This window comes from Silurus meridionalis, chromosome 3, assembly GCF_014805685.1.
Source record: "Silurus meridionalis isolate SWU-2019-XX chromosome 3, ASM1480568v1, whole genome shotgun sequence".
In the NCBI taxonomy this organism is placed as follows: Eukaryota; Metazoa; Chordata; class Actinopteri; order Siluriformes; family Siluridae; genus Silurus; species Silurus meridionalis.
In genome coordinates this window covers 26,896,507-26,920,226 of record NC_060886.1, presented here as the reverse complement: position 1 = coordinate 26,920,226, position 23,720 = coordinate 26,896,507, and the positions used below count along the sequence as shown (strand labels likewise).

The window sequence follows — 23,720 nt, the reverse complement described above, 5'->3', positions numbered from 1 at the left end:
CAGGTAATATTGCACGTATTGCAGGTAATATTGCACGTATTGCAGGTAATATTTCCAGAATAGCGGAGAGATAAGCTGAATATGTCCTGGGGAACAAAAGTTTCTGCTGTAGTTGACTTTGAAAACCATCAATTATTATTGCATTGTTTTGCTCATGTAACAGATTTTTTTAAGGATATGTGAGTGCACAGCAAACAATGCATAGTTGTGCAAAACACACATGCAATCTGCCATCCTTGTGGGTTTCGGTAATTAGTGTATTTTTCTCAGATGCTTTGGCGTGTTTCTCAGTTCAGAAATGAAATTCTTAAAACTCTTTGTGCAACCTCTATGTCATTGATTTACTTATGCACATCATAAAAACAATTCTCATTGCTTTGATTGAATTGCAAATGCTTTAGTACATTAATTTACTCGATTGTGTACAAGTGTCTGCTGTGAATGGCATCAGATCAACCAATGATCAACTAGTTCTCTAAAATTGGTCAAAGGCGAATCTTGTAAACCTTTAAGTGGTGATTAATGGAAGCCAATTGGAGCAAAACCCAGAATTACAAGTATATTTTTACAATTTCAATTACAGTTTACAGAATTAGAATTACAATTATTATTGCTGATGATAATCTCATTAGACCACATTTTCCATTGCTCCTCTAGCCAGACTATATTGCTCCCTAAAAAAATTGCCATTATTTTCCAATTTGCTTTACTAATAAGTCCTGAACACTATTTGATTGACTGTTTTATAACTTTTAGGCTTTGTAAAAGAAAGCTCTGGTCTCTTCCATAGACTGCACTATTTGAGGTACCAACAAATAGTCTGAACCTTTTATTTAATGTCAGAATACACAAAACCTCAGGCTTTATATGTCAACAGTAGTACTTTGTAATCAGTGCAAAAGTTGATTGCGTTTCGTTGCTTTGTTGACAAGACAGGGGGAGTGGTAGCTCAGTGGTTAAGGCGCTAGGTTACTGATAGTTCAAGTCCCGGTATCGCCAAGCTGCCATGCTTGGGCCCTTGAGCAAGGCCCTTAACCCTCCAGGGGCGCCGTATCATGGCCGACCCTGTGCTCTGACCCCTGTTTCCAAGCAAGCTGGGATATGCGAAGCACAAATTTCACTGTGCTCTAATGTATATGTGACAAATAAAGGCTATTCTATTCTATTGCTGTTATGTAAGGATTCTTGCTGCAACATTTTACTCATTTACTATATGCACTCAGAACTTTTTTAATCATGTAGCAACAGCATATTTCTCAGCTATATTTTTAAGAGAAAGAAGGCTAATATGACCTACATGAGATTATATAAAGTTCTGAGAAACAGCATGTATTTGGATTACAGTACCTCTGCCTCTAGATATAAAAGTATGTGATATACTTTTGAAAGATTGATAGATTATTTTTCCAGCATCAGTGTGGCCATGCTCTGTTACAGGACCTCACTCTGGAACAGCTTCTGGGCTTCACTGCTGGAACCTCAAAAAATATGATATGCAGGTTGGGAACCCGAGATTTAATGCATCAAAAATGCTTAAAGGGCGATAGCAGTCCAGCAGCTGTCTAGGAGTGTAGACACTGCAAATGTTATCTGAACTCAGTTTCTTTGAACTTCTGTCCCTGTAAAATCCCTCCTACCTAATACCCAAGTCCACCTCCTGAGCTACGATTGGTCAGTTTCTGCTTTTTGTTTTGATCCTGGCCAATCACCCCACAGGGAAAGACAGCTCGGTTAAAACTGCGTTTGTAGCTCCTAGGAATCCGAGTGGATGTGTTTCAGAGGTGAGCAAACAGCCTATATATAGCAGAATTAATTTTAAAAGTCTATAAGACACATATAAACCTTTCTCTTATGTGGTTCATTTGGAATTGTTGTTAATTTCTGAAAAATGTTGCTATTTAAAAGTAGCAGAAGTAGTGTTACTTAGACTGGACTTTCACTTTCACTTTGTCTGAAGCGACTGTGAAGCAAAGCTAACTTGCTAACTACTTATTCCCTTTACTGTATATGTAGTCTGGCAGGTGTGTATTATAAAATTCTCAATTTAGAAGCAGCAACAAAAGCTATAGTGATGTATGCATTACACACATACTATTAACAATAGTAACAATAATATCCAATAGTTATGATTATATGTGCATTGGATTCTAGATATAAAATGAAGAACTTCCACTGGATAATTAGTGCCTGCATCAATCAAAGCAAACTACCAAGTAGACTGCTGGAACTACTAAAATTAGGTTAAGAACTGTCATATTCAAGGAAGATGGTGGGAATACAATCTTTAATGATCAGGATCGGAGATTACTTAAACATTTGGTAAAAACAAATAGTAAAGAAACAACAGGAGAAATCATGGCTATGTTTAATAATGAAAGTAAGAGCTTTTCCACATGTACAGTATGAAGAGAGTTCATGGGCTTGGGACTTAACAGGTGTGTAACACTCATCATTAGACTAATAAGTTTCTTTCGGCTTCTCCCGTTAGGGGTCGCCACAGCGGATCCTCCGCATGTTTGATTTGGCACATGTTTTACGCTGGATGCCCTTCCTAACGCAACCCTCCCCAATTTATCCGGGCTTGGGACCGGCACTGAAAGTGGCTGGGGATGGTTCCTGACCGAGAATCGAACCCGGGTCGCAGCAGTGAGAGCGCTGCATCTTAGACCACTAGACCACCAGGGGACCTTCATCATTAGACTAATAAAAAAACTTTAATTTCCTAGGGAGTATAAGGATTGGACTCTAGAGTAATGGGAAAGGGTCATATGGTTTGATGCATCAATCACTCTGGAACAGGGTAAATCTAGACTCATCATTGTAAGAAGAGAGGTGGATGAAGTAATGTACCCATCATTTGTAGTGCCTAGTGTGCAAGCCCATGGGGGTAGTGTTCAGGTCAGGTCAGCTGTCTACTTGTATATTTACTGACTGGGTATTTCAATCAATGCTTTTTTTCCCTGATGACACAGGCATTTAACAAGATGACAATGCCAGGACAATTCCAATTTCATTGGTCTCAAACTGGGAAAGAGTTGTTCAGGTAGCATGAGACATTATTTTCACACATGGATTGGCTACCACAGAGTCCAGGATTTAACCTCATTTAGGGGTTTTTGGTATTTGCTGGAGAACACTTTACAAAGTGATCGTACTCTCCCATCATCAATACAAGATCTTGGTGAGAAATTAATGGAAAAACTTTGGATGGAAATAAATGTCCAATAAAGGCTAATAAAACACAGTGAATGCTTGTTACAATTGAAACAAAAGGTGGTCCAATGTAATATTAGTGTGACCTTTTTTTCGCAGTGTATGTTTCATGTCAGTGATGAAACACACTTATTTATTGTCTTTATTTTTTAACAGTTAAAGGGTGCTCATGATGTTAAGGGCTACAATATAATTTCTATCAATAGCTTGACAAAGTAATTATTATAGTTGAGCAATGCATACAGAACATCTTAGAGTCTGAATAGTAGTCTGATAAGAATAATGGAGCAAAATATTTTACACACGCAATCTATTGAGGTGAGCTCATAAAAATCAGTCTAAAACTTATTTAATATTAACTTTATCATGAATATTATCTATATTATTTAATATTAGTGTTTCTAGCATTCAATAAGTATACATTGAATCTGACACTCAGAATGTCAGATTCAGCATTGAGATCAAGTAAAACTAAAACTGGTTTTACTTGTATAAAATAAATTTACTTATGTATTTATTTATGTATCTATAGATCAATGTATCCATCCATCCATGGATGCAGCATTATCAAGCTATAAGAGTCACTCTTATAAACACTTCGTATAATAACAATTATAGTACAATTATTGTTTTACCTTTAGCACCGTAAAGTTACTTTGACACTTTTTAATTTTCAGCAGACTAACTTTTCAATTTCACAATGTTTGAAATGACCCCGTTAGAGGGTTGGCTGAATTCTGTGACAGAGTGTATGATGACATGTTCTCATGTTAGATTACATGATGCTGATCCTCTATGTTTAGACATGCAAAGAAAAGTGTTTCTTTCATTTTTGTGTCACTTATTTACTTGTATTAATGCTGTCTAAGTGGTTGGTTTCAGATCAGATTTTAATAAAAAAATGTCATATTGTTTTCTGTGGTCAATGTTCAAAATCAGCTGCCATACGCCATATTATTTATTCAGCCAATATTATTATTTATTCTACCACAGCCATCCTCAGCTCATTCCCAAAGATGTCTTGTATTATGTATGAGAAATTTAAGTTAGAAATGTACAGTATAATCCTAGCTTAAAATCCACTGATGTAGACCTTTTTTAAACATTTTGTGATGGTCCCAGACACCCTGGGTGAGTACATTGTGTTCAACTTCTAATTTGTTTAATTATTCTTTTATTCATTGTAACTGATTAAGCATTCTTTTTTTTCTTTTTCGGTAAAAATGCTTAAACAGCAGAGGATAAAGTGCTGTGAGAACAGGGTTTGGAAATAGGTCATTTTTAATTATCTTAAAATGATAGAAATCATTCTATCATTTCATTCTATGAACCTGCTGACCTCTTTTCTGCTCGCTAAACTAAAAGAATTTGGCATTATATTATTTTGGGGAATTATATGCAAAGCTTCATTACTTACAGTGATTGTGAAACTCAAATTAGCTACAGCAGATGTTTTGTACATGTGTATGTTTAATGTTTTTATTGGAGTTTTTGATTTTCAACATGTCTCTACTTAATGAGCAAATTGGCAAATTTTTAAATAATTTGAAGGTGCAGCTAAGACATGGGTCTTCAACCAGGGGTCTGCAGCAGTATTTGGTCTGCTAATTAGGGTCCGGTAAAAAAAAAAAAAAAAACATAGGTAAAAACATCAAAGAAAAATATAAATGTTTAAAAATATAATTGTTACGTGATGTTCACGTAAATGTATAATTGTCCAATAAATTAAATCATTGTGATTTTAATTGCTAAATATATATTTCTTATTATGCATAAATCTTTTTGAAATATTTGAATATATATGAAAAAATATAGACAATGATGTACAACAACATAGTTCTAATTGTCTTAACATAATATAACTAGCGTAATATGATTGGTTTCTATAGCAGTGGCTATGTTTGACACATTTTGTATCAAGGGGTCTTTGCCCCATGTCTCTATCGCCTAAGGGGTCCTTGACATGAAAATCGTTGAAGGCCCCTGAGCTAAGGCACATGCACAATAGGGATGCAACAACTAATTGAAAAATTTGCTAATAATTGATCATGGAAATCACTGTCAACGAATGTAGTTATCGATTAGTTGGGCTGCTTAAGTTACGGGTTTGCGTACGAGAACACAGCTGCTTGCGAAATGGCGGAGAGTACAGGGTGAGCCGGCAGCAGGAAATAGACTTGGGAAGTTTGTGTCCCAAGTCATCCAAGGCATGGGAGCATTATATGAATTTGCAACAATGTAGACTGTAGCCTGCATGCCTTGTGTGAAATGGAAGTATCACAGTGATGCACAAGCACATGAAAAGAAAACAAACTGGTGTCAGAGATGAAGGTGAAACAGCAGCACGGTGAGCAGAGACTGTAGAATCCTCATGCTATAGTGTAATGAAGCGCTACTGTGTAAACTATTTGTGTTCTAACTTCTGGACAGTTGCACTGGATCTGTTCTGTGTTCTGTTTCTACAGAAAGAAACAACTCAGCATAAGTGAATGTGTTCAAAGAAGAAATCCCCCATGCACTCGTCAACAAGCAGCATTATAAGCTTTAAAATGTGGAAATGAAAGATAGTTAATCTCAATATGTGGCTTTTGCATTTTTTAAGTACACCTTTATACATAAATACCTTGAATTAGGGTTTTATACAGTTATAATAAGCAAAACAAACAAATCTAATTTGTTGTTTGTCCAAAAACAGCTAAAATGTGTTTTTTTTTTTATCCGATTAATTGAAAATTATAATTATAATTGTCCAATTAATTGATTATCAAAATAATCGTTGGTTGCAGCCCTAATGCCCACAAAAATAAACTCAGATCTAACTTCAAAATTCTCACCCTTTCTTTCTCTTGAGACTTTTGTGAGATATTAGAATCAGGGTCAGCTCTGCGTATATCCCTTCCTTTGACAAATCCAGTGTTGAATAAAAGTGAGCTGCACCTAACCATTTGAGCAGTTTGTCAGTGTGAGGCTTAAGATAATCATTACATTTAACTATTTAACTATTGAATTTTTCTAAAGTTCACACAGAGCCAGATTGAACTGGCCTCGAGTACTAAGAACATTCACTCCTGGTTGACCACCATATCAATCATATCCACGAGCTCCTCCTGAATCATCTGTTTTTTCTTCTGCTTACGCAGGGTTATATTCTATCTATATATCACCAGTTTTGATAAACAAATTAGCACTTTCAATTAACCAAGCACCCCTGTTGTACAGCCAGAATTGACAATTCTGAGAATGTAGAAAATTCTTCAGTGTTAATTGCTTCAATATGTGGAGTTTTGCACTCAAGGGTCTCTTTCAGGACCCTGACTTAAGAGAAAATGCAGAAGAGGGCCTTTGCAACTCTAAGTTGCAAAGAGACGTTCTTGGAAGGGCTTTTCCTGCTCTGTCCACAGCTCAAGGATTGCTTGATGTTCCATGGCAGCAAATCTTTCCTCTGTCCTGGGTTTCAGAAAAGTGCCATCAAGTACCAATCTTGGAAAGAAAATTTATTTTCTCCATTCTGTTTTCAGCTTTCTGTTTTGTTTGTCTTTCTTATCCATTTTGCTGCTCAAACTGCTTAAAAAATGTATTAGTAAAAGTCAGAACATGTGATCCTTACCACTCACTTGTGTTGGGTAAGACCTCCATCCACAAACAGATGCTAGATCAAGCCCCTGATTACACAAGTCATTTTAGATCTGGCCACATTTCACCTGTGTGAGGCAAGTTAGAGCATTAGCTCTCTGTACAAAAATACTTGTACAGGCTTATTTATAAAGTATAATCATGTACAATTTTTTATAAATGTTTATCTAGAAATATTAACATGCAGAAGTCAAAAAATGTGTTGTGCTTTAATGAAGCATTTTGATCAAAACAGGAAACAAGTCAACATTTTTTTATTATTCCAGATTCGTCAGATTTGTCAGATTTTTTCAGATGATTTTTTTTTCTTCCTTTTATTACAGACTGATACTGCATTCAGAAAAGTGTATGCAGTGTATGCTAATGAGCCAAACTCACTGAAGTAAGGAGGTGTGTAAGTTAGAAGGAGGAGCTGGAAACAGACATGGCTGGGTTTCTGGATAATTTCCGCTGGCCAGAGTGCGGAGGTATTGACTGGTCTGAGAAAAGGAACACAGTGGCCTCCATCGTGGCTGGCATTCTGGTAAACCTGTTTGTGTATGTGATTTTGTGTGTGGTGTGAAAAGAACAGCGAAACAGACTCTCTCTCTCTCTCTCTCTCTCTCTCTCTCTCTCAGTTTTTTACAGGATGGTGGGTTATAATCGATGCTGCTGTGTGCTACAAGAATACTGATGATCTAAATCATGCATTTTACACATGTGGTGTTTTCTCTACATTGGCCTTTTTCATGTAGGTGTTGCTCTTTCCTAATTACGATAATAATTTACTTTATTTCTTGTCACTCTCATAATTGTGCACTGTAAAAAAATCCTGTCAAATTTACAGTAAAAAACTGCGAGCAGTGTTTGCCAGAAAACTACCACAAAAAATAGTTAAACTGGTACTTTACATTGCAAAAAATTGTCCTGTAAATTAACGGTAAAATACTGTCAGCTCAAGTTAACTATTTTATTTGAAGAAACTGATTATACATAAATTGGCCTATGGCCATTTGTTTAAATTCTACTATTTATAATATTTAAATATTATACTCAGAATATACTTGTTTTTTTTGTTTGTTTTCTTCCATAAATTAAACTTGCACGTATATTACTGTTTTTTTTTTTTATTGCTGGTTTTTTTTTCATTTCACACATTTAAACCCTTTAAACCCACAGCAAAATCTTCAGTTTTTAAAGAGTTCTTATGAGTGTCCACACAACAGTGTGGAAGTAACACTGAAGAAGTGAAGTTAATGAGATAATGAAGTGACTAATTAAGTGAGGATTTAACTTGAAGGATTTAGCCAAAGATGGAATCAACTGAAAATAAAACACATTAAATCTCTCGAGACTTCAGCAGAGGATGATTAACCAACCCCCAAAACATCATTACCAGCCTCACATATTAAAAGCTCTGAATGAGATTTTAGAGGTTTAGGTGTACTTTCATTCTAAGTCACCATAATGGAGATCAGTGTTTGGGTTATTGTTGGTCTTGAACCTTGACTTTTTAAAATAAGTTTTTGGACAAAATAAATAAAAAAAACAATGCATATAAACTCTGATTACCATGAAGAAGTCTAGTAAAAAAAAGTCTCTAAAGGTTTTGTGCATACAGTTTATACATCCTTAATAGTGTGTCTAGTGAAGTCATTCTCCAGAAATGTATTAAAAATCACCCATTAAAAACAAAGATAATTTTTTTAAGTGATGATTATATCACTATCAAAATTATACCAAAACCACCAAATTCAATTCCTCTTGATTTTTTAAGTCATAACAAATGTACTTTGCAAACACATTCACAACAGAGTCGGGGGGTCAAAAGCCCAACTAAAGCAACCTTCTTCTTCTTCTTCTTTCGGCTGCTCCCATTAGGGGTCGCCACAGCGGATCATCCGTCTCCATACCACCCTGTCCTCCACATCTGCCTCTTTTACACCAACTACCTGCATGTCTTCCCTCACCACATCCATGAACCTCTTTCTTGGCCTTCCTCTTTTCCTCCTACCTGGTGGCTCCATCCTCAGCATTCTTCTACCAATATAATTCATGTCCCTCCTCTGCACATGTCCAAACCATCTCAATCTCGACTCCCTCACCTTGTCACCAAAACATCCTACATGCGCTGTCCCTCTAATAAACTCATTTCTAATCTTATCCATCCTCGTCACTCCCAACGAAAACCTCAACATCTTCAGCTCTGCTACCTCCAGCTCCACCTCCTGTCTTTTACTCAATGCCACTGTCTCTAATCCATACAACATCGCAGGTCTCACCACAGTCCTATAAACTTTCCCTTTCATTTTTGCAGATACCCTACTATCACAAATCACTCCTGTCACTCTTCTCCACCCACTCCACCCTGCCTGCACTCTTTTCTTCACTTCTCTAACACACTCTCCATTACTTTGCACTGTTGACCCCAGGTACCTGAATTCCTCCACCTTCTCCAGCTCTTCTCCCTGCAACTGCACCACTCCACTGCCCTCCCTCTCATTCACACACATGTATTCTGTCTTACTCCTACTGAGTTTCATTCCCCTTCTCTCCAGCGCATATCTCCACCTCTCCAGGCTCTTCTCAACCTGCTCCCTACTCTCACAACAAATCACAATATCATCCGCAAACATCATAGTCAGGAGACTCCTGTCTGACCTCGTCCGTCAACCTGTCCATCACCACTGCAAACAGGAAAGGGCTCAGGGCCGATCCTTGATGCAGTCCAACCTTCACCCTAAACCAGTCTGTCGTACCTACTGCACACTTCACTGCTGTCACACTGTTCTCATACATGTCCTGCACCACCCTCACATACTTCTCTGACACACCTGACTTCCTCATACAATACCACAACTCCTCTCTTGGCACCCTGTCGTAGGCCTTCTCTAAATCCACAAATACACAATGCAATTCCTTCTGTCCTTCTCTATACTTCTCCATCAACATTCTCAAAGCAAATAAGGCATCTGTGGTGCTCTTCCTCGGCATGAAACCATACTGTTGCTCACAGATGGTCACCTCTTCTCTCAGCCTGGCTTCCACTACTCTTTCCCATAACTTCATGGTGTGACTGATCAACTTAATTCCCCTGTAGTTACTGCAGGTCTGCACATCTCCTTTATTCTTAAAGATCGGTACCAGCACACTTCTTCTCCATTCCTCAGGCATCTTCTCACCTTCCAAAATCCTGTTAAACAATCTGGTCAAAAACTCCACTGCCATCTCTCCTAAACATCTCACGCTTCTACGGTATGTCATCTGGTCCAACCGACTTTCCACTCTTCATCCTCTTAATCGCTGCTCTCACTTCCTCCTTACTAATCCTATCTACATCCTGCTTCACCATCTCCACATCATCCAACCTTCTCTCTCTGATTTTCCTCATTCATCAGCTGCTCAAAATACTCCCTCCACCTTCTCAACACACTCTCCTCACTAGTCAACACATTTCCTCTCCATCCTTTACTGCTCTAACTTGCAGTACATCCTTTCCAGCTCGGTCCCTCTGCCTGGCCAATCTGTATAAATCCTTTTCTCCTTCCTTAGTGTCCAACCTCTCATACAGCTCCTCATATGCCTTTTCCTTGGCTTTCGCCACATCCTCTTAACCTGCTGCCGCATCTCCTTGTACTCCTGCCTACTTTTCTCATCACTCTGTCTATCCCACTTCTGTTTTGCCAACCTCTTTCTCCTTATGCTCTCCTGCACTTCCTCATTCCACCACCACGTCTCCTTGTCTTCCTTTCTATTTCCAGATGTCACACCAAGTACTTTTCTAGCTGCCTCCCTCATCACTCCTGCAGTAGTTGCCCAATCATCCAACACCTCCTTAACACCACTGAGCCTCTCTGACCTCTTCCCTGAACATCACACTACACTCTTCCTCCTTCAGTTTCCACCATCTTATTCTTCTTTCAGTCCTCACTCTCCTCCTCTTCTTCTTCGCCTCCACAACCATCCTACAGACCACCATCCGATGCTGTCTATCTACACTGTCCCCTGCCAACACCTTACAGTCTCCAATCTCCTTCAGGTTGCATCTCCTGCATAGCACATAGTCCACCTGTGTGCACCTACCTCCACTCTTATACGTCACCCTATGATCCTCCTTCTTCTTAAAATAAGTGTTCACCACTGCCATTTCCATCCTTTTAGCAAACCCAACTCTTTAGTTGGGCAACCACTTATCTAAAAAATGGTGAGGTCAAACAAAACATTTTCAAGAATATATTTGACAGAAATAAAGTCAAACTATAATAAGTGAAGCTGGTAATTCTGTTTTTGGAGTTGTTTAATAATGCTTTTTTCATTCAGTTGATTTCATCCACAGCTTTAACTGTATGTAGTTTTGGTTATTCTTCTTTCCTTCAGTTTACAAGCAGTGTTAATCAGTGTCTGAATTCAATCATCTGTTTTTATTCCCTCTGTCAAGTGGACTAAACTAGTAAACTAATATAGAGAATAGTTTTACAAAGCAATAATGCAAAAGGTTTTACAGTAATGTAAGTTTACTTGTATTTTCATCAACAATATTTCACTGTTAAATAAACAGTAATTTCGTGTTTTATAATTTTTCATTCTTTCACTGTTAAAACTAAAAACATTTTTTTTACAATGTATTGTTGCTCAGTTAAAGAGAATAGTTTTGGTAAAAGAAATATATAATACCTGAAATTAATTACCACAAGTTCTATTTGTTGACAGGAAATAAATTATTAAATCAGTACTGGTACTAAAAGAGGTGGAAATCTAAAATCCATAGAGGAGTCAAAAGTTTCTACTAAATACTTATACTCTTCCAGAACATTTCCTCTCCAGTGAAGCAAAAATGTAACTGTGACTATTTTTTTGTTCTTTTTTAAACTGTAATTAATGGAGGACTAAAATATTGGTATTTGCATTTTAATAACTTTTAGATCTTTCCTTTCAGAACAAGACCAGACAGATTCTTTCACTCTAAACTACAAACCTCACATAGTCACGTGTGTCACTGCATTGCGCTCTCTGTTCCTCCATTTGTACTTATGCTTGTGTAACCAGATGGTAACACGTTTAAGGAATCACTCCACCACACCACTTTCTTACCCCTGGCTGGAAATATATATATATTATTATATACAGTGCCCTCCACAATTATTGGCACCCCTGTTTAAGATGTGGTCGTGGACTTCTAAAAAATCTCCTTTTTTTTAAAACAACATAGAACCCAAATGCAAAAAAAGAGAAAAATCCAACCTTTTATTTAGGTACATTACTTTGGTGGTAAAAAAATCACACATTTAGAAAAAAAAAAAAACTTGAAATCATGTGTGCCACAATTATTGGCACCCCTGATGTTAATACTTTGTACAACCTCCTTTTGCCAACAAGACAGCACTTAATCTCCTCCTATAACATTTCACAAGATTGGAGAACACAGAGAGAGGATTTTGACCATTCTTCTTTGCACAATCTTTCTAGATCATCCAGTGTCCTGGGTCCTCTCTTATGCACTCTTCTCTTTAGCTCGCCCCACATTTTTTCGATTGGGTTGAGGTCTGGGGAGTGAGATGGCCATGGGAGGACCTTGAGTTTGTGACTGCTGAACCACTTTTGTGTAGATTTTGCCACATGTTTTGGATCATTATCCTGCTGAAAGACCCAATGACGACCCATCTTCAGCTTTCTGGCAGAGGCCATCAGGTTTTTATTTAAAATATCCTGGTACTTCAAAGCGCTCATAATGCCATGCACCCTAACAAGGTTCCCAGGGCCTTTGGAAGAGAAACAGGCCCACAGCATCACAGATCCTCCACCATACTTCACGGTGGGCATGAGGTGCTTTTCGGCATACTCATCTTTTGTTTTACGCAAGACCCACTTAGAGTGTTTGTTGCCAAAAAGCTCAATCTTAGTCTCATCTGACCAAAGCACACGATCCCAGTTGAAGTCCCAGTACCGCTTAGCAAACTCCAGGCGTTTACGTTTGTGAGTGTTAGTGAGAAAAGGCTTTTCCTTGCATGCCTCCCAAACAGCTTGTTGGCATGTAGAGAGCGTCTGATGGTTGTTTTGGAGACTCTGTGACCCCAAGATGCCACTCTTTGATGCAATTCTGTGACGGTGAGCTTGGGAAATTTTTTTACTTCTCTTACCATCCTCCTCACTGTGCGTTGTGGCAAGATAAACTTGGGACCTCTTCCAGCCTTGTTTGTCACTGTTCCAGTTGTTTTAAACTTCTAATGATTCCTCTGACTGTAGATACCGGCAAGTTAAGGCGAGTGGCTATTTTCTTGTAGCCATTGCCTGACTTATGAAGGTCGACACACATCTGCCTTACTTGAATGGTGTGTTCTCTTGTCTTTGCCATGTTGACAAATGGGTAAGAGAATTAGGCCTCTGTGTCACGTCATATTTATACCCCAGGGAAACAGGAAATCATGAATTACTAATTAAAAGTCCCTAGATACCCTGACCAACCTTAGCAACTACAGAAAAATATATAAAAAAAAAAAAAAAATTAAATTTTTCAGAGGAATTGTTAGGGGTGCCAATAATTGTGGGACACATGATTTCAAGTTTTTTTTTTCTAAATGTATGATTTTTTACCACCAAAGTTATGTACTTAAATGAAAGGTTGGATTTTTCTCTTTTTTTGCATTTGGGTTCTATGTTGTTTTAAAAAAGGAGAATTTTTAGAAGTCCATGACCACATCTTAAACAGGGTGCCAATAATTGTGGAGGGCACTGTATATATATATATATATATATATATATATATATATATATATATATATATATATATATATATATATATATATATATATCTGTTACTACGTTAGGGTTCTTTGTAAGAATCGATAGTCTTTTATTAAAAAAAACATCCTAGTGACAGTCTACTAATAATAATACTACTACTTAGCATATATTAAAGCATGCATATGCTGGGGTTCAAAAAGCTGAGCAATAGTAACAATACTCTTCTTCTGCATTCTTTCATAATTTAATAAACGTTTTTTTTAATATTATTTTTTTTTTACAAATTATATGATAAGCAATTTTGAATGACATTGGTGGAAAAGTAAAAATTTTAAAATAATTACATGAATTTCAGTTTCATTTTGCTTAAATAACAGCATGCACTCAACCTGTAGAGACTCCATACGTACCAAATCTTATGATTCATTTTCAGATTCATCGAATCTGAGTGCTGTCTGAACATATACTTCATAAATACAATTAAAGGCCATTATGTGGCATGTACCATGTAAGCAGACATGTACAGTACAGCAGAAATATTGTTTTTATAATGTTTCTGTTTATTTGTATGAAAAACCCAAGCGAAAAAAAAAACTTTGTGTGCTTACTGCTCAAATGGCCACATTAATTGCATATTGGAAATAGTTTTGCTGCATTTATTGTGACTTTATTCTGGTCTTTTTACTAGAGTAATGTACTTTTGATTTTCTGTGTGTGTGGCAGGATAAATGCTGTTTCAAATGCTCATGTCCATGGGGATATGTATGAAGAGGGCTGCCTTGGCCGGATAGGTATGGAGATCAAATTTGTCTGTAACTGTAACATAATGAGTGACACTGCAGAAATTAAAACTTTTTATAGTTGTTTCATGTGCACAGTATATATAACAATATGTCTGTTCTAATATTACATGATTTATAGTAACATTTTAAACATATTTTGAACGCATTTAAATGATTATTGTTACAGTATCTCAAAAGTGAGTACACCTCTCACATTTCAGCAACCATTTCATTATACTGTATGCTCTTAATGGTTTAATAATATAGAAATGAAACTTGGAGATATTTGAATGTAGTCAATGTGCAGCTGGTACAGCAGTACAGATTTACTGTCCTCCGAAAATAACTCAACATACAGCCATTATTGTCTAAATACCAACAAAGGCCAACAAAAGTGAATACGTCAAAACTGTTTCCAAAATGTGAATATTTTGTGAGCTGCACAGGTTGTTGCTGGGAGCCTCTTCCCATCTCCATAATGATTTCACTGAGCTGATGGGTGTTAGACCAGGTGCTCAATAGGGTTCAAGTCTGGCTACATACTTGGCCACTCCATGCTCCCACCACCATCTGGACACCATCTGAGCCAGACAAGTTTATCTTAGTCTCATCATACCACAGGACATGGTTCCAGTAATTCATGCTTTTAGACAGGTCCTCAGCAAACGGTTCTTTTGTGAGCCAACTTCAGAGAAGTTTCCTTCTGGGACGACAGCCATGCAACCTCTAAAGCAATGCTGGCAGTACTTATGCATCTGCAGCTGACACACAGCATGAGGACTTGACTTTTTGAGTGGAACCCGTCTTGGAAAAACTTTGTATGACCCTGGCCACTGTACTGTAACTCAGTTTCAGAGTGTTGCTGATCGTCTTATAGCTTTGGCATCTTTGTAGAGAGCAACAATTCTAATTCTCAAATCCTCAGATTGAGATTCCTCAGTTTCTTTGTCATGAGGTGCCATGTTAAAGGACAGTAAATCTGTACTGCTATACAAACTGCACATTGACTACTCTAAAATATATAAAAGATTCATGTCTATAGTATAGTAAAAATATATTTTTTTATAGTAAAAATTAGCTTTAATGCTGAAAGTAGATCAAAGTATTCAGTTACTAAGGAAATGAAACTGCATTTAGTAGCACATCAGTGTTCACTCAGTCTGATAAGCCATTAATGGATCCTGTTTTTCTGATACCTTGACCTACTTTGATATTGTTAGGAAATGAGTCATGACTGAATATATAACATTAGGATGACAGCTACACAGAAAAATCATCATTTATCTGTAATTAAACTGTCTTTAAATCTTTTTCTGAAACAGTTGCTACATATCAGCTTTGTCTCAGTGGCTATTAGTCAAGCTATAATCAAGTCAGATAGTGAAAAGGAATACTGATATTTGTACAAGCATTATGTATATGGACAAAAATTTACATTTATTTGTACAAATGACAAGAGAGAGTTTGTCATACTAAGAGATATCTTAGAAAAATGCACATAAAAAGAAAAATGTGAAAAAGTGCAGGAAAATGGCAGATAGTCCTTGATAATGGTGCATATAAGGGCCTTTGGGTAAAAAGTATTCAATTGGTGATTAGTATCAGTTCGTAGCGTATAAGTGTTAATGAGAAACACAGGCTTGGGTCTCTATCAGCTTATTAGTGGTATAATTGAGTAATAGGTATGCAGAGGACTATTGAATAGATGAACTATATGCCTGAGAGTATAATTTCATTTCAATACTAAAGACATACAACACAATATTTTTCACTTTATTCTTTTCAATGTTTGGTTGATTTTTACTTGTTTATACACATATAATCAGGCACTACAGGCATAACATTATGACCACTTACAAGTCCAATAACAGGTCATTTACCACTTTACTAGCACTGTATTCGTGCTATAATGAGGCCTAAATCCTGACTGATACATTTTAAAAGTGTTATTTCGAGGTAGGTGTGAGAATAACTGCTGTGCTACAACCTTTTCTAAAATCTTGGAGATAAAGAGGAGGTTTGATATTGGCCTGTAGTTGGACAGCTGACAAAGGTCAAGGTCGGGTTTCTTATTTAGAGGGTTGATATCTGCCAGTTTAAAGCATTTATGTTGACAACCAGTGCTGATGGATGAGTTTATCCATTTTAGAACAGGTTCAGTTACTTCTGGAATTACTTTTTTTTTTTCCGTTTTAAACAAACAAAGAAAAACACCCCCACCCCCCAAAACACAAACAAACCCCCAGACAAAGACACACACATGCGCACGCACACACACCCCACATCCCCCTGTTTAAACAACTGAAGAAACAAAATAAAGGTTATGCATACAGTCCAATTTTGACCAATTTAGATCTTTAATCAGGTAGCACCCGTAGTCTCCTAAAATAAGAAATAACAGGTTGCCACTTGCAAAAAAAAGTGCCAGTAGAACCCCTCAGTGTATATTTTATTTTCTCCAACTTAAGAAAAAACATTAAGTCTTTAAACCACCGAGAGATGGAAGGACATCCTATTGTTTTCCAGTGTAGAAGTATGCAACGTCTGGCCAACAAAGATCAGAAGGCTAAAACATCTTTGTGTACAGAACTCAGTGATACCGACTCGTTGGTAACCCCAAATATAGCGATCAGTGGGCATGGCATCAATTGCACTCCAAATATGGAGGACATAATGCTGAAAAAACCTGTCCAAAATGCATGTAATTTCGGGCACAGAAAGAACATATGACTTAAATGACAGGGGGAAGCATGAAATCTGTCACATGTGTCCTCAACCCCAGGATAGATTTTTGCCTGTTTCGATTTGGAAAGATGAATTCTGTACAAAACCTTAAACTGAATGAGACTGAGGCGGGCACAGGAAGTGGTAGACTGTATCCTATCTACGGCCTTCTCCCACCGTTCGTCGCCAAACTGCAGCCCAACTCCTCTTCCCGTGCGGTCCTGGTTTTATCTGTATTACAGCTATTGAGAGATAAAATTAAACTGTATATCCGGGAAATCAAACTACACCTGTGTGGAGTAAACATGACTAAACTCTCCCAAGGTTGCTTGGGGGGTACAGAGGGAAAATTGGGAAGGCATTTAGATACAAAGCTGCGGACTTGGAGATATCGAAAAAAATGAGCTGTAGGCAGCCCATACTCCAAGGACAGGCTTGTGAAACTTCTAAAGATGCCATCTTTGTACAAATTATAAAGATGCTTGATGCCTTTTTCGTGCCATAGTGAGAAAGCTGAATCAAAAAGTGATGGGGGAAAAAAATGATTTCTATTCAAGGGACCCAGTGCTGATAGAGCCCTAAATTTAAAGTGACGCCTAAACTGAAACCAAATCTTAAGTGTGTTCAGTACGACTGGATTGTCAGTATATCGAGATGGTTTGACCGGAAAGCAAAGCAGAGCAGGTATAGAGGACGATCTACAAGACATTAGCTCTAGATTGCACCAAGTGAATTCTGTTGAATTGGACCAGAAGTTCAGTTTTTGGATATGTGCAGCCCAGTAGTATATTTGAAAATTAGGCAAAGCAAGCCCACCACTGAGCCTACATCTCTGCAATAAAGTCTTATGGATTCTGGGCGGTGGAATTACTTTTTGATCCCTTGCCTACAAGTTTATTCAAACAGATAACAGATACAAGTTGATGATTTTGACAAGGAAATAAATGTAATTAAGTTATTCTTTTGAATAGGAGTAAAACTTTAAAGTTGTTTGTCTGTTATAATTATAGTGCTGTCTACAGAGTTATTTATAAAAAAAAGTGTGGATTTATTTAAATTATCTGTACTTTATGCCTGATGTTTTCAACTTTCACACACACACACACACACACACACACACACACACACACACACACACACACAAGCACACATACACACACACACAAACACACACAATCACAATCACAAAAACACACGACCATATACATACATTCACACACACACACACACACACACACACACACACACACACACACACACACATACATGCACACACACAATCAAACACATACTCACACACACACACAAACATTTACATTTGCTTTTAGCAGACGCCTGTGTCCAGAGTGACGTACAAAAGTGCTTTGAGTCTCTAGCAATGAATAAATCTTTACTGGTACGCAAGATTACAAACTTAATATAAATCAGACTATAACTCTTGATTTTTACAAAGCGAACTTGGAAAATGCTCATTTACGGTTTTTACCAAATGCTTACACACGAAATCTTTTCATGTCACACAATTTTTTAAACCTTTCACTCAAAGTGCAAAACTACATGCCAAATCTTCAAAACCATAAGCTATTTCTCAGCCTTAGACTCAGTTTTCAATTGCATAAAACACTTTTTTCAAAACACTACACACAATTCTCTACCTAAAACACAAAGATCGATCAGGAAGTGACTTGCTTTCCTTTTCCAAACACAACCAATCAAAATGCTACACTTAATCACCAGGTCACACAGACACATCTCCAAACACTAATTGCTTAATTTATCACTAATCAATCACTGCTTTACTTAACAGTAGTATAGATAGGCCTATAAATAGGTCAAAGATCAGATTACCTGTTTTGAACAATGGATGCTAACAATGAACAGAGAGCAGGAGGAGGAGGAGGAGGAGGAGGAACGGGAAGGGGAAGGGGAAGAGGAAGAGAAAGAAGAGGACAAGGGCAAATAAGAGAAGGATAGAGAGCCATCTCTGATGAGATTAGGGCAAGACTTTTTGATCATGTAATTAACCATGGTTTGACCATGAAAGAGGCTGGACTGAGAGTCCACCCCAACTTGAGTCGATTTACAGTGGCGTCCATAATTCGAACCTTCAAAAATGAGAACCCATCCACAATTTACCACCCATCCACAATTTGTAGTTTTGCACCTACCTCCATATTCACCTTTTCTAAATCCCATAGAGGAATTCTTCTCAGCCTGGCACTGGAAAGTGTATGATCGCCAACCTTTGGCCCGCATGCCACTTCTCCAGGCAATGAAGGACGCATGTGGGGACAGAGAGGTTGCCTCTGTTCAAGGTTGGATACACCATGCTAGGAGATACTTCCCTTGATGTTTGGCTAGAGAAAACGTAGCTTGTGATGTGGACGAAGTATTGTGGCCAGACCCAGCTTGGCCAAGAGATGAAGCTTAGCACTGGGGACTGCACCCCTCTTTCCCCTCTGCCAACTCCTGGACCGGGACCCCACACACAATTTACTGTATTCTACTGTAAAGAATATACTTTTGGTTTACATGTTTATTGTTTTGTTGTATGCTAATTTATACAACAGTCATTTTTGGCCTAATACATATTTTCTGTTTCTACATTGCATTGCCGTTTCCAGTCTACTTGTTACCCCTCTCAGCAGATTACTTTTACTGTAGAACATTGTATTGAAATGTAGATATAAGCCTATGAAAGACCAAAGAGTTTTAGATTTAGAACAGCAGTGTTTACATAGTATATCCAGAAATTTATTATTATGAAAGAGGTGTTTGCCATTTGATGCAAAAGCTTCATTCTGACATGTGTTTATGGCATTTTGAATGCAGTGTTGCATTTTGAAGGAGATGTGAGCTATTTTGCATTTTGTGTGTGCAGTTTTGAGAATTGTGTGTAGAGTTTTGAAATAAGGAGACTTGGTTTTGAAAACGTGTGTAAGCAATTGATAAAAACTGTAACACACACAATGACAAAAACACACAACCACACACAATCGCAAACGTATACACAGACTTGTTGATACTTGATAATATCTGTGTATACGTACATTGTGTAAAATCCTGCAGGAATATCGGTGGGATTAGGGGCTTCTGGTTCTCGAGTTGTCCAGTTTTACTATAAGCCAGTTCCTGTCTTGTTCCAAGCATATTTGGGTGCATAAGGATTTTTTTTTCAGAAAGACTTATGATGTGAATGGGGTTTACATTTTCTTTAAACAGTAAATCTCCTTATCACTGACTTTTAGCTACGTCAACAATCTCATACAATCTTTTCTCTTTGTCGGAGCAAAATTCCTTTCTATGCTGTCTTTAATGTGCTGCTATTCTTGCCAATCTAAGATAGTAGCTTTTGCAATACAATGACTTTTTTCAAAGGATGGAGTGTGTTGGGTACCGTACAGTTTCAGACCTTTAGCCAGTGTATATTTCAACAGTGTTTTTTCACTTTTTGAATAATTTGTCGATAAAGTGTGTGTGCGTGTGTGAGTGTGTGTCTGTGTTAACTTTTGTTTTTAACAAGTGGGGTTGGGTTCTGGCACAAATGACACTAATAGAACCTCTATAGATGCAAGATCAACTTTTTACATACAGCAATAAACACCCCTTTGTTTTACACATGACAACTTTAAGTTACAACAATCTAAACTAAGTGAGTCAAGAGAATTCTTGTGTACTCTACATCTGACATTATTAATGAATTTTATTGCACCCAACCCCAACATGATGTTTTGACCTTACACCATGCGCTTTGACCTAGACCTGTCAGATTTTATGGTTATGGTTTATACCAACTATATTCTCTCTCTTGTTTTCACACAGCTTCATTAAATGTGACAGTGTCCCCCTGTGTCTTTTATGTGTTTCTCTCACCTATTTAACTGCAGCTGGTTTAAAAACAGTTTGCTTCCATTCTGAATTTGACATGAATGAATGAAGGTCATTGTTTATGTTCCTAAAGTGCTCAAAGTCCTCAATGTAGACTGTTCATATCTCCATGTCTTAGGTACTCGTATTTGGCTCTTCATTGGGTTCCTAATCATGTTTGCCTCTCTCATTGCATCGATCTGGGTCTTGTTTGGAGCTTATGTTGCCCTGGGTGAGTTTCCTCATTGGTTCCAAAAACAACGTTATCTTATTATATATCTTTGTTCTGTTTGACACAAAGTTTGTCTATTTAGGAATAATAACAATAATAATAATAATTGGCATGATGTCAACTCACTTGTTAACTACTGTTTTATTTTTTTCATTAATAAATACGTCTCATACTGAATTTATAACTGAGCATTTGGAGTTTATCTGAAATTTTCTTATGAAACTTTAAATACATTTTGTTCCCATGTTTCCCGTCTCTGGCAGGGCATCCTGTGTATCCTGGATTGTCTGTGTTCTTCCAGAACTTGTTAATATTTTTTAGGTAGGTGTACATGCGAATGATTATTCACTCTTAACGTTCAACATTTCTAACATGGAAGAGGCAGCACTATATAGCCATGCTAAAGGTGCAAAGCACCAGTCTGCTCCTGCAACTGCGTGCCCGACATCTCCAAACCCGATCACCGGCTTTTTCACCCATGTGATACCTGCTCTAAGCTGTAATGTATCCTTTTTATCCACCCTAAAAAGAGACCTTTTAAGTGGCATATCCAGAAATGAAGCCCTAACTGCAGAGGCACTGTGGGTGCTAAAGGTGGCTAATATTACCTGCTCATATTTTTTACTGTTTTCCCATTTATGAACACATCTTCTGCACATCTTGACTGCTGCTGTATTTTTGCACTACATTGTGTTCTTATATTCACTCCCGGGTATAGTTTTTACAGTTCACAGTACTGTATAACCAAGTATACAGTAGGTTTACTGGTCGGCGCTATCTTGGTTTTGTGTCTTGTCTTGTGTTGTCTGTCTGTACTGTTTTTTGTCTGCACTGTTTTCACCAGGTTGCATTTGATGCACTTTATGTAGCTTGTGTTGTGCTGTAGCTCTATGTTTTTGTTTAGTGTAGCACCAGGGTTCCGGAGGAACATTGTCTCATTTTAACTGTGTACCGTGTACCACTGTGTATAGTAGAAATTACAATAAAAGCCTCTTGACTTGACTTCTTGAATGTGATTTGGCATTGATAAATGAGGTGTGAATGACCCGGGAAGGGTTTTGCCACTGTGACCAAAATTATGTTTGTTACTGCACAATCTCACATCAATCAGTGTAAAGGGACCACCTTAAAACCACTGCTGAGCCATACACTGCGTTTTTACTCTGGATTTCCTGAACTCTATATTAAACAGTTTCCATCTCTGTAGGTGTAGAGAGGCACACAGCTGGTTATTTTCTCAACACTGTATTTGTCCACTCACCTCTAGCCAGCATTCCTTGTTTTTCCCTTTTCCTCCTATCACCACCCCCTCATTGGGGGACTGCTGAGCCTTTATTCATTTTTGTATGCATGTTGTACTTCGCATTTAAAGGTTATTATGCATGAATGGTGGAAGTAGGACATAACAGACAGGAAAGTAGATCAGATAAAACAACTGACAAGACATTCATTTTTTATAAAAGTGTATTTTATTATAAGATGTGATAAATTAAAATGTGCTAATGAACCTCTGTATCTCCATTCTACAGTTCTATTATCTACAAGTTTGGACGAACTGAAGATTTATGGGGTTAAGCTGTGCCAACCATTTGAACTAAACACTGAACTTTCTCTTTGCACTCTTATTCCTTTTGGGACCTCAGTTATACTTCAGTAAAAACTGGACTGAATTTTCTTAATACTGCACAAATCCATAATGCCTTTTCAAGTTAGCCTGGCCTTCTATTACTTATGTGCATCATGTAAAACTGTTCAGTATGTCCTTTAAATCAGTTTAAATCAATAAGTTGGAAAGTTAGGGCTAGAACCAAATCCTGGAACGTGTTTTTGTCTTTAATTTAGTATTTTATATGTTTATATCAGGTATGTACTGCAAAAAGATATCTTGGTACATGAAAATATTTTGAATACAGGCAAATTTATGTACTATTTATATTATATGCCATAATTACATATTATACCCTATTCAACCTGTGTACTGTTTCAATCATGTAAGAGACCTCTCACATTCCACACCATTAAATCTGACTAATTAAGTCATCGCTAATCATATACAATGTGTGTAAATGAAACTTAATTGTTGCTAAACAGGCTGTGGAATTTGTTAAATAAAAAGTTATTTGTGTCAGACTGCGTGACATCATGCAAACATGGGATATTACTGTAGAACTGTTATGTGTTACTTTTTTATCATTGTGCAAAATATAACTATTCACCCTCCTTTAATACTTTTATTTATTTCAAGCTTAATTGTTTTACTCTGTTCGCAGATTTCTTTTTCTTTAGAATTAAATACCTAAAATGAGAAAAATTACACATTAGTACACCAGTCTATAAAACAGGGGTCACCAAACTTTTTGAAACCGAGAGCTACTTCTTGGGTACCGATTAATATGAAGGCTACCAGTTTGATACACACTTCTAAAATAACAAATTTGCTTAATTTACCTTTAATTATACAGTTGTGTTCAAAATTATTCAACCCCCAATGCTGTAAATGGTTTTAGGGAATTTAGTGTACATTTGTAATTGTATTCAGAATGAAATCC

The 23,720-nt window shown here is 37.2% G+C and overlaps 1 protein-coding gene across 1 annotated transcript; it reads left to right on the top strand.

Moving 5' to 3' along the window:
* The first annotated feature begins 1,695 nt into the window (after positions 1 to 1,695).
* Positions 1,696 to 23,299, top strand: LOC124383249 (transmembrane protein 50B-like). The gene is made up of 7 exons (XM_046845744.1): positions 1,696 to 1,781; positions 7,170 to 7,369; positions 7,464 to 7,576; positions 14,290 to 14,357; positions 21,079 to 21,171; positions 21,435 to 21,492; positions 22,701 to 23,299. The coding sequence occupies exons 2-7, from the start codon at positions 7,271 to 7,273 to the stop codon at positions 22,744 to 22,746; spliced, it is 477 nt and encodes a 158-aa protein (XP_046701700.1). The 5' UTR covers positions 1,696 to 1,781; positions 7,170 to 7,270; the 3' UTR covers positions 22,747 to 23,299.
* Positions 23,300 to 23,720: the final 421 nt, after the last annotated feature.